The sequence below is a fragment of the Epinephelus lanceolatus genome, chromosome 13, assembly GCF_041903045.1.
Source record: "Epinephelus lanceolatus isolate andai-2023 chromosome 13, ASM4190304v1, whole genome shotgun sequence".
NCBI lineage: Eukaryota > Metazoa > Chordata > Actinopteri > Perciformes > Serranidae > Epinephelus > Epinephelus lanceolatus.
The window spans coordinates 32,670,621-32,685,471 of record NC_135746.1 but is presented as its reverse complement, the minus strand read 5'-3'; the positions used below and the strand labels follow the sequence as shown (position 1 = coordinate 32,685,471).

At 39.8% G+C, this 14,851-nt stretch overlaps 1 protein-coding gene across 5 annotated transcripts in view; it reads right to left on the bottom strand.

The window, feature by feature from the left end:
- LOC117270786 (unconventional myosin-VI) overlaps nucleotides 1-14,851 on the bottom strand; it is a 184,796-nt gene that overhangs the window by 148,824 nt on the left and 21,121 nt on the right. For all 5 annotated transcript variants that reach the window (XM_078174048.1, XM_033648647.2, XM_078174049.1 and 2 more), the window contains exons 2-4: nucleotides 7,609-7,743; nucleotides 714-783; nucleotides 540-613 (exon numbers count right to left, since the gene is read on the bottom strand). In XM_078174048.1, the coding sequence (XP_078030174.1) occupies nucleotides 540-613; nucleotides 714-783; nucleotides 7,609-7,725 (261 nt within the window). In that variant the 5' untranslated portion in view covers nucleotides 7,726-7,743. The remainder of the gene's footprint in view (nucleotides 1-539; nucleotides 614-713; nucleotides 784-7,608; nucleotides 7,744-14,851) is intronic.

Sequence of the window (14,851 nt, the reverse complement as noted above, 5' to 3'; positions counted from 1 at the left end):
TGTTTAAGTACCTGTGTGTGTGTGTGTGTGTGTGTGTGTGCGTGTGCGTGCATTTGTGTGTGAGCTCCACCCAAAGGTGCTGCAGGCAGGTTAAAACAAACAGAGGTATTTTGTGTGATATTGTGGCAGGTTTCTATCACTTATATCAGCTTGTTCTGAGCCCTCACTGGAGTTTTGCTTCAATAAGAGGCATCAAGGTTTTACGTGACACCATAGTTGTGAGTTGCATCCAGCAAAAAGCTTGTGCCTCTCATGTAATTAGTGTTTATGTACATTCAAAAGGGCAACCACACAATGCAAAAGTATTGTGCAGCAGGATAAAATGTCTCTGAACCTTCAAAGAGACTTCTGTGGATCTAAATCCTTCAGTTATATTTATTTTTAACAGAAACAGTTGGTTATATCTCACATAAAGGTAAAGATGATGAGACATGAGATCCATAATCATCTCAAATTTTCTCAGACACACTGAAAACACTGGGGAGGAAGTACAAAAAAATCAACTCTGAAAAGCCTCCCTTCATCATGTCAGTACTCACATAAATCTTGTCTTTGCTGTATCTCACACGAACATTGTTGAGTAGAGTGGCTTCATTCAAGTACATCAAGGAACCTGAGGTACAGAAAAAAGTACATTAATATTATTGGAATAACAGGGGCAAGCTAACATATTTTTAGAGGAGAAAAAAATCAGGTAAAAACAAGAAACTTACAGTTATCCTCCACATGCTTGTTGACGTCATCCTCTGCAGGGAAGACTTGGTTGATAGCAGCCAAAAAAGTCTGCAAAAAATGGACAAAAGAAAATTGATGGATGGAAATGGATTACAAATCTTTAAGTCAAAAAGTTCATTTGAGTTCAACATCACGAGACATTAAACAAAATCACAAGACATCAAACACAGAATCAATCAGTCAGAATTCCATGAATTACCCATTAATTTAATTGTTAGATTAGTCTCCTAACCTCCTTGGGATTCAATAATTGGGTTTATTTATGGACAGAAACTTCTCATAAAATCATATAAATATAAATTTTGATTAAACAGAACCCACATCAGCAAACGACACATGAATGCACGAGGCTTTGTTATTGTTTTTTGCGCTGTTTTCAATCTCTGATTCACAATTCAACTCTGTGTCAAGTTCAAGTTTTACAAGTAGTTTCCTGCCATCAGTTACTGTGTAAGACAGCTGTTATTAATTTGCTTTGCAACCAAGTCACAGACAGGGTTTTCTCCATTTATGGAGACACACTTCTTTATTTTACATTATAAGAGTGGAACGTGAAGTAATATATTCATCCAGAGGGATAAATATAGCAGCTGCTCCAGCTGAAAGCCTGATGAATTATTTGAAGGCAGGAGGTAACAGGATCAGAGGGAGAGAGGAGGCTGGACACAGACAGAGCTCAGTCAACACCTCCGCAGCATTGAGTCGGCACTCTGCATTATTAACAGTCTGATAAACTAACTACACATGATAGATGACAAAAGATTTCATACTCAAAATCTGACATAAGAGAAGAATGCAACTAAAAACTTTGGAGACAGGGATGAGATGTTGTAAAAGCTTTGGGCAAAGTCTCAACTGAAAATTTTGGTTTTTCATCTCTAATGCCTTAATGAGGTCAGGGTCAAAAAGTATCTGTCGGTGGAAAGTAAAGTAAGTCGACTGAAGTACAGAGCACCGCCCACTGGCAGCCCCATCTTTCTTATATTACAGCTAAACAGTACACTAAAATATGTTTCAGAATACATCTGAGGTGAGAAATAGGTAATGCAGTAACATAATCTTGATTCATATTTGATCAGCCCTGCCTAGTTTAACAGTTTGATCGCAGTTCAATTAGTGATTGACATGACTGACTACTGCGTTAGAGATTTCTTGGCTCTGACTGGGTGTTTTCAGTCACATGCAGTAAGGCCATTTAGGAGTGCTACAAGAAAATGGAGTAGGCAGAGGAGTATGATTTTTTTTCAGCGATTATCCGTCTCATTTAGTGCTAGGTGAACATTGAGACAGTTTCAGCAAATATAACTTTTTTTTTTTAATTAAAGTTACCAACTACAGCTTTAATGATCTCATCACTTTAGGGCTCCAGTTTCTAAAGGTGATGTTTATTTTAACTACTTTATATGATAGTGTGTAGTTTCATCTGTAATAATATATCATAAGGTATTAGTTGATTCATATTTTATGTTAATAATCTAAATCTACAAAGTAACTACCATCCAAAGCTGTTAAATAAATATAAGGAAGTCAAAAATACAGTATTTATCTCTGAAATGTTGAGGAGTGGAAGCATGAAGTAGCATTAATTTAAATACTTAAGTACAAGTACATCATAACTCATATTTAAGCTTAAGTAAATGTACTTAGTCACATTCCACCACTGTGTGTATGCTGTACTTCTACATCACTACATTTCACAGAGAAATATTGTACTTTTCACTCTATTTAGTTGACAGGTGGAGTTACTTTTAAGATTACAATTTTACATAAAAAAACACGTGATAAGATTATAAAACACAATGTACTGTCAAAGATTAAAACAGGGATTTCCAGCCTGTCCCTTTATGAACGTCAGCTTCAAGGTGTTGTTAGCAGTTCCAAAGAAACATGTCATTGCAAATTAACAATTTAATTTAAGCAAACTGACCCTGTAAGGTGTTAAAGTGGTACTCTGAGGTTCACTTTTACTCCCAAAGCTCAGATGCACTGGCTGTGCACACATTCAACATTCTTGCAGCTAAAATCCACCGTGCTGAACTAATACAGCAGAGGTTTATGAGTGCACATGTGACCTCAGTGTTTTGGAGAAGGGGGTGCTGGGTGTTGTATTTCTGTGACCTGCAGGCTGATCACTGCCAGCTACTGTAGGCTCCAACAAGAACCCTCTGCAGGGCCAAGCTATTTAATCTGCCCTATTAAAGAGGCGCTGCAGGCCTCCAGTACACCAAGGCTGCAGAGCCAAGGTGACGTACAGTCAATTCATTCTTTCCAGTGGTGGCATGTTCCACATTCTTATCCCAAACTGGACGGATTCCACAATGCTGTGCCACGTGAGGAGAATGGAGGGGAGAAAATAGTGAAGAAAGAGGTGGAGGGGAGGTGACGCAAGGCCAATAATCTGAGGAGAAAAAAAAGAAGCTAAACAGTGTTGACCCTTTCATCACCACTAAGATGGAGGGATAGCAAATGGGTGCAGACTGTCCTACATATGACCCTCTCGCACAGCTGGTGAGTCCACCTCGCAAGTGACTGTCAATATACGCACCACCATGACTGACCTTAATTTTGTTGTGTAGTTAATGTTTCTTCAGGGTAAAAGCCTTTATTTGAATGGTATTCACTGACTATAATTTTAACATTTAACAGCTTTTGCAGGAGCTCCTCAACAGATTTCTCAGCAAATGCACTTAAGTGTATGTATATCCTTCATATAGCCTACATTACAGTGTCATTACATTGGGTTTACTTGCAATGGCACCTCAGTAATGAAAAATTGTTTACTTCAGCCCGCAACCCAATTTGTCTATGTCTGAAGATTTTCCAGAGCCTCAGGTTTTAGTTTTGCTCTTCAAAAGCAGCCATTGTTTTTAGTTTATTTAAGTACAAGAAGGAACCCAGATGAAGCTCTGCCCTGTGGTGATGAGTAACTCCTCTGCAACACTTAGTAGTTTTAGGTGGAATTAAGTGGCCTAGCTTAATACAGTTTATCCATCTGTCCAGTGTCTCTAGCTACTACTAAATACTAGTAGCTTAGTAGTACTAAGTACTAGCTCCCCACTTAGCCTACAGACATTATGCTAAGGTTAAGTTCTAGCTCCATACTTAGCCTTTAGCCATTATTTTAATTTTACATTCTAGGTCCACACTTAGCCTACAGACATAATGCTAAGTTTAAGTCTAGCTCCATACTTTGCCTACAAACACTATGGCCAGTTTAAGTCTAGCTCCATATTTAGCGTACCAACAATATGTAGCTCCATACTTAGCCTACAAACATTATGCTAACTTAAAATGTAGCTCCACACTTAGCCTACAGACATAATGCTAAGTTTAAGTCTGGCTCCATACTTTGCCTACAAATATTATGGTCAGTTTAAGTCTATCTCCATATTTAGCATACAGACATTATATAGCTCCATACTAAGCCTACAAACATTATGCTAACTTAAAATGTAGCTCCACATTTAGCCTACAGAAATTATGCTAAGTTTAAGAACCAGCTCCACACTTATTATGCTAAGTTTAAGTTCTAGCTCCACACTTAGCCTACAGACATTATGCTAAGTTTAAATGTAGCTCCATACTTAGCCTACAGACATTATGCTAAGTTTAAATGTAGCTCCATACTTAGCCTACAGCCATTATGCTAATTTTACATTCTAGCTCCACATTTAGCCTACAGAAATTATGCTAAGTTTAAGCTCTATCTCCACACTTCACCTACAGACATAATGCTAAGTTTAAGTGTAGCTCAATACTTCACCTACAAACATTATGGTCAGTTTAAATGTAGCTCCATACTTAGCCTTAAAACATTATGCTAAGTTTAAGTTCTAGCTCCATACATAGCCTACAAACATTATGCTAACTTAAAATGTAGCTCCACATTTATCCTACAGACATTATGCTAAGAACTAGCTCTACACTTAGCATACAGACATTATGCTAAGTTTAAGTACTAGCTCTACACTTAGCATAGAGACAATATGCTCAGTTTATGTCTAGCTCCACATTTAGCCAACAGAAATTATGCTGAGTTTAAGTCGAGCTCCATACTTCAAAATCAAAGTATTTCAAGAAATGTCAACCTTTTCCTTTACCTCAAGCTCCTAGCCTAACAGTCAAACAGAGTGTGCTGGCACCGTGTTCACTGCTAGTATACTAGCATATACAGTACTGTATTACTAGCAGCTTGGCATGCCCTTCACTACAGAGCAGGCTTTGTAGCACTAGCATTAGCCCCCAATTGAACTAAGCAGAAAGTTAAGCAAAAATCACACCTGTCTCCCTTATGCTTGTTACCTTCCTTACTTTGGCAGGGAGCAAACCTGCAACCAGACTGTGTCCCTGGGGTCACAAAGTCTCAGAGGACCAGAGTTACAGGGAAAAGAACTTAAAATCTCACATTTAATCAGTCTGTTTTTGTCTTAATATCTGTTATAATTCCTCCTAGAAGGCTTTAGAGGTCTCTAAACTTCAGATCACTAAAAATCAGTGTAAAAAGACAGAATTGACAGCCTCCGCTCCTTCCCAAACACTTCTCTCTCCATCACCAGCAGAGAGGAGGATCAAAGTGTGGACACCCTCTGTGATACACGCACACACACACACTCTACAGGGGACAAAGACTCATCCATTGTTACTGATAGTATGACAGGGTATCATGCTCTCTGTCCTTCTCCTGACGTCCATCACAGGAGGTCTGCCAGCGAGTGAACACATCGTCAGACACTGGCACAAACTGGCTGCAGCAGGACAGACTGGACATTGTTCTGACTGTTACAGGCCTCGGCTGCAGCCCGCAAACTCACTCAGAGGACAGATCTGAAGAATGCAAGTTTTTTATGTTTCTAAAGCAATGGCATATAGTGCCATATACTGCCCTACTAACTGTCCACGCCTACAGAGGATGACTGTTTGATAGTCACAGTAACTCACAAACAGGTGGAGTAAATATTCCTGGAGTCAGATGGTGACCATGTACAGTACTGTGGGTGATAAAAACTGTATAACTGGCTGCATCATTGCAGGATTACTGCTGTAAAAGTGCTGCTACTCAAGCTGAACTACACTCTACAGTAAATGGTCAGCTAGCCAGTTAGATTTTGTGGTAGACTATAATGTTGATTAATAAAATTATAAGATTTAAGAATATAATTTAGAGAGAAGAGGAAGAGACGCTGCAGTGATGCATGAAAACACTTTTATGACTCCCACCAACAGGTGGAACAATTAAAAAACACACTTTTCCCATTAAAAGTTCCACATATGATGGACACCACACACAGTGCAAACACACTGCTGGCCCTGAGATCCCTGTTCCCATTAAACAGTGACAGTCCTGTGTTTTATGGGCCAACTGTACACAGAATTAGCGAGGAGGCTCTTTCAAAAGGGAGCACTCAGTCACAGAGGCCTTCTGGGAAAAGATTACCAAGATGGACATGAAGCCTTATGGGTTACCATGGTGACAGGCTCTCGCTGACATTAAAAGCTTTGCTAAAGGGCGATATGGCACCTGATCCAGCAGAAAAGTGAATTAATGCTGAACTGAGGAGGGGAATCAAGGAAAGCCTGTTTGTCTTGCTCTGAAGAGCCACTTGACTTCAGATAGTGCTGATTCATTTTGTACTCAAGCACGTTAGACCTGCAGGCTGTAAACTGTAGGGTCTAGAGGTGAATCATTGAGTGAATGATGCTTTATTGCTTCCAGACCTGTGGTCACTTCCACGTGAGATTAAGTGGCACATTAAATCATTAGCACGCTGAAGGTAAAAGCATATCGGAAGAGGTTTGGCAGGAAACTAAAGATCTGAAGGACCAGAGTGAATCTGTCTGAGCAGCAAATATGGACTCTTTTGAGACATTTCAAGGGCTTTAAATTCCCTTCGATGCACTTCTGAAAAACAGACATGGAAAGTATTCAGAGTGCCACCTTAAAAGCATACTCCAGTGATTCAGCACTAATGCTGTTGGACTCATGATGGAAAGTTTAAAAAAAGGATCAAAATCAATGCAGCAGAGCCAGAGATATCGTTATCCCACACAATCTTCTCCCTTGTCAAAACCTGGTGCCTGTATTACCCACAGTGCAACTCTAGATTCAGATGTGTTATGCTAATAGTGGCTAATGTACCCTGGAGCCTCTAGCCTGCAGTGGAGAGGAGCAGCGGGCTACAGACCTCTGGTAAGATCTGGAGAGGAACCGATTGCCATTTTCTTGGCCGATTTCAATTTCTGATTTTTTAAAAGTCTGACCTGCCGGATCTGATGTTCTTTCTTTCAAAGAATTGACAGTGTATCAAACATTTGTATAACTTTTCTTTAAAGACAAATTCAGTCGAAGTTCATAAAAAAACTTTGACTACTTTCACTTAAACTCAAAAAAGTGCTCCAGGTTACTGGACAGAGCTTTTGTAGAAATAAAATCTTGCTGAAAATAAACTGCAGTACATCCCACTTTGTCCGACATGTTTTATGAGAACAGGTTGCAGCAGCTGTGACAGCTGTGGTGCATGCATCTGTTTTTGGTCGGCACAGGATCGACTGTATCTGCAACTAACCAGTCACCGGTCGTATCCGATCAAGCTGAAAATCTCCTGATTCAGGTCAACTTTGGTGAGATCACTTCGTTCTAATCCCCACACAACTGATGCTGACTCAAGTGACACCACATGAGTCTTCTCCACAGCAACAGCCACTAAGGTTCATGGGTACTGTAATGCCAACACACTAAACTGGCAGACAAAATGCCCCGGGTCAGGAATGAAGGTGAAACACTTGTTCAAAAGCCAAAAAACCCTAATGTTTTAATTTGAAAATACAAAAGAGGGAAAATGTACATATGAGACCAGCCATACTGAGCTCGCTTACCTTTCCTTTCTGTTTAAGCGGTTCGATGGTGAGGCTGTCAGCTCCAATGTCCACTATAGTTCCCAGCTGGAACCCGTCCGTTGGGTGGGGCGCCCACACCGGCTTCCCATCCTCCATCGCACCACTCTGAGGACTCTGGAAAACATGTCATACAGAACAGTCAGAAGTGTGTTTTCTACCATCTGAAACTTACAATGTTTCCTTTATTTGACATTAAAGTTGAAGTGATTGTTTATGAGCTGTGTTTTACAGCACTTCTGCTCCTGAAATCTGCTGCAGTCCTCTTTTAAAATATAAAATGTGTGGCTGCCATGAAGCAAAGAAGCATTTCTGTCTTCCTTAACCAAGATTTAAGCCATTTTCCTCGACAAACAGGCTGCACCAATGACAACGAAATACGTACAGGCACTTTTATTAATGATATAAGCATCAGCAAGCCCAGTCTACTACGAGGATATTTAAACTTTGTAGGAGTATTTTCTCTCCTTTGATCGGGTTTATTAGCCTTTGCAAAACTACTTCAAATTAATCTAAACACTTTTCAAGGCTGGAACAACATTTAAAGCACATTTTATTACCTCCTTGTACAAAAACCTTTTTAGTGGCAAGAGTTCCAAAGATTTTTTTATGTCGGATTAACCCGCCTACATCTGTAACAGTCGCCGTAGTGGTTGATACGTGGTCGCTTCAGTATGGAGATGAATTATTGAAAATCAAAAACAGAAGTGGCTGTCGAACTGTTGAGCACACACAAACTGCATCGACTCACATGTGTCCTGACTGAGCTCTCTGGGGCTTTGTGGCGGCCAACAAACCAATTACAGTGTTATTGAGTCAAACTAGCAGCTGATTGTGTTACAGTGGTGGTGATGTTGTAACAGAATGAGGGCCTCTCCCTCAGGGACGACCTCTGATACTCACAGTCGAGACTGATGTACTGTGCAAAAAAAAACAACTGTTCAGGTCAAGTACTGCTGCTTTCTAATTCTCATCTGAATACAAGAGTACACATTTATAATTAACTTCAATAAACTACATAAATTAAAAATAAGTTATGGAAAGGCGTCAGGAATTATGTAACTATGTTAAAATATATTTCTGTTGGACTTAACGATTTATACTTCACATTTTAATAGTTCAACCACTTCAATAATCCATAATCAATCATTCCAAGCCATTGATCAGAGAGAAATGCCAAACATTCTCTGTAAATTGAAAATCTTATGGGCTTTGGAGTGAAAGCTTTTCACCATTGTCGCACATTTCATGTAATTAAGGTTAAAACTGGGGAAGGCAGTATAATTTTGGCGTCACTGGGCAAAAAATCTCATTGTAAACTTTGAGCATATTGTTATTCAATACTCTGAAAGAACATTAGACTTCTGCACCTCTATTTGGCCAGTTTAGACAGAGCAGCTGTCAATCAGGCCAATCACAACTCGTAAACTGTGGTCAAACTGTCAAACTAGGCAGCGCTAATCAAATATGAATCAAGATTCTGTTACTGCATTGCCTATTTCTTGTCTCAAATGTTTCCAGAAACATATGTTAGCGTACTTTTTAGCTGTAAAATGAGAAAGCTTGTAACCCTGCTGCCATGTTGAAAACAATCAGGCCAAAAATGAAGCACCACCCACTGGCTGGGGCAAACTTTTTCATTTTACAGCTTAACAGTTTCTGGAAACATCTCAGGTGAGAAATAGGCAATCCCTATCAATAATGGAAGTAACTGTTAGTAATTGGTGATTTTTGATGTATAATTAAGATTTATTATCATTATAATTATCACTTTAGCTGTTCTGTGATATTTCACTTAGGCAGTGCCTTGCAATAAATGATATTACCCTGCTAATATATTCACAATGACAATGTCAAGATGCAGGTGTTTCAAAGGTTCACCATAATCAGCGTCTTAGTTCAGCATGTAAGCATGCTAATGTTTACTAATAATACAAAGTACAGCTAAGGCTGATGGGAGCGTCATTAGTTCTGCAGGTATTTGATCACAAAAAGTCTTGGACACGTTAAAATGTTGACTTGATGAGGGCACTCGATGAAAAGACAGAGGATCACCAAAGTTATTAGGATCATCCTCTGGGGAACATGTATGTCTGTACAAAATTTTGTGCCAATTCATCAAGTAGATGTTGAGATATTTTACAGAATAGCTAAAAATGTTGACCTGTTGATGGCTCTACAAGGAAAGCCAAAGGATCATCAAAGTCATGCTGATTCATCATCTTTTTCTAGTTGGGATATCATTCTAAAAACCAGACCCATACATAGAAAATGACGTGTTAATGAGACCAGCTGTAGTTCATTCGTTCCAACCTTTGTTATCTCCTTGAACACAAGCAGCCGGAGGGACACAAGACCACAAACTACCACCATGTGTGAGAAAACAGGAAAAACAAGCCACCAACCACCCCCGGACAGAACACAGTGTGTTTACATGCACACTGTGTTCCAGCCCAGAGATCATCCTTTATTCAGGATGAACTGTGTAGATAGGGCTCCAGATGCTGAGTCCTTATATGATGATTATACATCCCAGGACACACAACTAATGACTTTAGTGTTCGTTAGTCTCTAAAGTATTTGTGATCTGTGTTCAGAGGGACGTCTACAGAAACAACTTTAATGCCAACTGGGAGCATCCTGACGCTGTTCATATGAATGAGCTGAGGTCACTGAGCACCGACTCCAGTGCCAATAAGATCTGCGACTCTGAGCCAAGTCGTGTCTTACAGTTTCCATCCACACAGCTGAAGCTGCTCACAGCTCTCAGCAGTTCTCTCTTTACAGGGTGGCTTGCTGCCAAACTGCAAACTTAATAACAGCAGTGAGTTTTCTATGGGAACTTAAAATAATTACCCCACAGTTGAGCACTGTCTGAGCGCCACAGTGAGAGGCTATCAAATTGAATAAAGGATTATAAACCATAACCGTCTGAGAACAATTGTGTCTTTCATTAGCAGCCTGATGAGTCCTGTGACTGGAGGATAACAGGTTTCCTTCAGTAGTTCAGGTGTTCATCACTCTCTACTGCTAGGAGTTTGAATGCATCACCTGTGTGGAAGTTATTGTGTAGAGGTCAGAGACCCTGCACTGTAGCTTAGAGGTCACAGGTTCAAGCACAGCAACAACAGCCACTGTGATCATCATGACCAAAAATGAATGCTTATCATGACTCAATCTCACACACACTGTCCTGATGCCCCAAATACTCACTGGAGCACCAAATGTGGATTAATACGCTGCAGAAAGTAGTCCCAAACAAAAGCACTCTTTCCTTCTGTTTGATTGTTGCATATACCCTCCACTAAACCACTGTCCTAAATGATAATGATGTTATGGTTTAAGGTTATGGTTAAGTTTAGGGAGAGACTGTAGTTAAAGTTTAAGCAAACCATCTTATGCGCTGGATTCCTCCCTAAACAAACAGCAGAATAAGGCCTGAACACTGTGCAGCTTCAGCCTGATTCAGGGACGTGTGAGGCCCGAGGGCAGCATGACTAATAAAGATCAAAGGTTGCTGGTAACTCATTGTTGAGGCTGTAAAATTTCCCCAGCGAACAAAGCACCAGCCTGAAATTGACTTTGTGATACAAAAAGAGGCCATTTAAGGAGATCTCTCAGTGCCAGGCAGTAGGTCAAATACTTCTCCACCTGCAACACAAACTGCTCTGAGATCAATAACAGTGAAGTTTGTGTGAAGGCAATTTTCTCAGTCCTGCTGCTGGAATAGGTGGTGGTACCAACTCTGAGATGTTATGGAGGTCAGACCTAGACAAAAGGACGTTGATGTGTCACGTGTGGCATAGATTTACGGTTACAGTGACTATCAGCAAATAGAGTGCAGCAGGGATGGGTCCTTAAACACAGTAATGAGTTAGCATTTTTGCACTTCCTTCCTTTGTCTCAAAGTCAGTAAATGGGTTTTTGGTTCAATCTCTGAAATAAGGTCTGTGGTGAACACAAGACATTTTCATGTTTTGTTCTATAACATAAAATACATCTGTGGATATCCCACTCGTGAACTCTGAAGTTTTCAGAAATGTAGTCTTGAAAAAGGCAGTTGCTAACTAGTGGCTAAATGAGACTACAGTGGTTGTCAGGGATATTAAGGCCAAACACGAAAACTCTGTTACCTTAGTAGTGGTAATGCTAGTTCATTTATGGCCCAAAGTAAGTGTTTTACTTCTGCAATGCATTTACACCTCAAAAATAATAAAGGTGGTATTAATTTGTGAAGTCTTTCTCACTGAACCTTAGTGTAATTATCATAAACATTTGTTTGCCAAGAGCTTATTTCTGCAATAATCCAAAATCCAATGGAAAAATCCTACTGGCTTTTTGGGGAGGGAACCAGGGTGTTGCTAACTTCTGTGTTGGCCTACACGAAAACGCCATCCCTACAGCACTCTATATTATCTGACAGCTCTGCAGTCATCGACTCTTTGACCAGGATGTTAAATTCTCTGCTTGCAAAGGAGGAAGCTGCACTGACAAATGGATAACTGCGGATAGGAGGTCAGTATCCACTCCATCTTACTTCCTCGTAAACCCTGTCAGCAAGAATCAGACTTACTGGTTCAATGCTGGAATAGAAAAGAGAAAAAAGGTCTAATTTGAAATGGTGCCAGGATTTCTGCCTCCACAGCAAACTTAAAAAGAACAGCAAGACTCACCAGGATTCATCACATGACATCACATGAAATAATACAAAATAATATTACACAGAAAATAAAATGCAATGTCAACATCAACCTATTCTACTATCAGCCTTACACAATATAAAACATAAGATATTTTCTAATTTCTTCATACAATAACCCTGTGTTTCCCATATATTGATTTATTTAAACTAATTTCATTGTAGAGTTGTACGCAGCACATTCGCTCAGCCTGGATTTGGGCTTGTTAGATTTGTACTGCTGTGGCTGCTGACTGGGGGTCTGTCTCTCAAAGCTGCTGCCCGCTCTCGCTAATGTTAACTACATGAATGTAAACTTGAATTAGCCGCAGCTGTCAGCCTTTGACTCTGGTTAGCAGACGGCTTAACTATTAGCAACGTTTCTTTTTATCTCAGTAAACACTTCATCAGTTTTGACACATTTTATTTACTTTATTGTCAGACTCTCTTTTGATACGTCCATCTTCCTTTTTAGGGTTTCCTTGCAGTGTAGGCAGTTATTGCCAATGCTGGGATAGCAACGTGCTCCACAGGATTATATGCCATTAAATCAGGCTTTCACAAAAGGGACATGCACCTGCATCTGCGTCTGTAGAACAGCCAATAGGAATGCTCTCTCTTTGAAATGACCTGTGATTGGCCAAAGTCTTCCGTCATGGGCTAGATTTCCTAAAGCCTGAAAACAGAGCCAAGAGGAGGTGAAGTCTAGTATTCCCTAAGACCACTTGAATTACAATATGCTCAAAGTTTTATATGGTGTTTTACCCAATGATGCCAAGGTAAAACTGCCTACCCCAGCTTTAATGAAAACATTCAAATCTCCCACAGGGAACATTTATTACTGAAACTGTCTGCAGTACTCCTGCAGCTGCTGCTGCTGTAAGGCACTTTGATTGAAAGTGATGGCTAAATGGCTTTCAACATCAGCCTCTGATCAATATAATAACCTTACACTGTGAATTAATTCAATTTAAGTTGATGCATTTCTCCGATTCAATTTGGTTGAAAGTTACAGTAAAGTACAGTCACATAAAGCAGGTTTGTTACGAACTGACTGCAGCAACATGAGTAATGAAAAGACAAGATTGAACCTGCTCCAACCAAACTCTGTGTTCAGCCCACACACCATCACTGACACACTGAACATCTTCTACCAGCACGCAGGATGTGATGTAATCCTGAGCTGTTAAACTGGGTTGAGCAACATCAATAAAAACTCTATGTGGATGAAAGATAAAAGAGGTTATTAAATGTGGGTTATTACAGTTAATGATGTTGGGGATGATGCTGTGTTCCTGCAACCTGGTAAATTAAAGATTACGGGACTTCCTGATGGAGGAATGCAGTCAAACAGTTGTTCAAGATGCAACTGAAAGTAGCTAAACCAGCTAAAACTTCTCCATGTGAGGATTCCTTCGGTGTTTATCGTTCAGGAGGATTTACAAGGAGCCAAATATTCCGCAGAGGTCTCTCCCTCTCAAAAACAAATGGACCTGGTGATTTAAACCAGTAACAACACTGCTTCAAGCAATTTCACATTAAAAAATCTGTGTTTTTGTACAACGCTCTTGTCATGAAGGGGCTGCTAACTTCAGTGGCCAACATGAAAATGCAAATGGCCCTATCTAGAGCCAGTGTTTGGTTTGTCTGTCCTGGGCTACTGTAGAGAAATGGCAGACTCAATGGACAAAAACCTGCTCCCTATGTAGATATAAACAGCTCATTCTAAGATAATGAAAATGCCATAATGATTATTTTCAGGTGATGATACACTAAAGGAAACATACTTGTAACATTATATTCAATTTCTGTCAATACATCCCCATAAATCCTACAGAGTTCAAGTATTGTGTTTCTGAATGTTATGGTGTTATTTCCATCTAAGAACTAAAGGTTAGATTGTTTATCTTTTCATAATTGTCAATCATTTACAAACCAAAGCATTATCAACTTTAGTTGTAGCATGAGAAATTGCAGCAAAATTCACTTCTAAGAACCGAACAATGTCTACAAAAAAAACAAAACAAAGCAGCCTTTGAAAGAGATGCACACCATCAACTTGGCCGCAAACGGGAACATCAGACGCAGCCTCTGGACCACCAGAGAAGCAAAGGAGGACGGGATTTAATTACTGTATTTACTTTTCCAAATGTTAGCCTCACTTATTACTCTCTGTCCTCACCACCCCTCCAAGAAACTTGATCTAAGGGAAAACAGTGAAAATTCAAACTGTTCCTCAACATCCATCCCTACCAGTGTGACTCAGGTGTTATCTGGTGACACATTCTATTATTGGTCTTTAATTTACATTAAGGCTGCAATCGACAGTTGGAAAGCCAAACGTACCATAAAGATTTGCACACGCTTGTATGTAAATATTGCAAATGCTGAGGACAATGCACAGACAGCAGAGCACACTGTGCTTTACAAGGCTGAGGGTACCATTAGTTCACCATCCTGATGAACTCATTTACTCAACAGTTCATTTTTTATCTAAATTTTCTTACATTAAACTTAAAAAACTCTTTACTCCACAATAAATGTAAC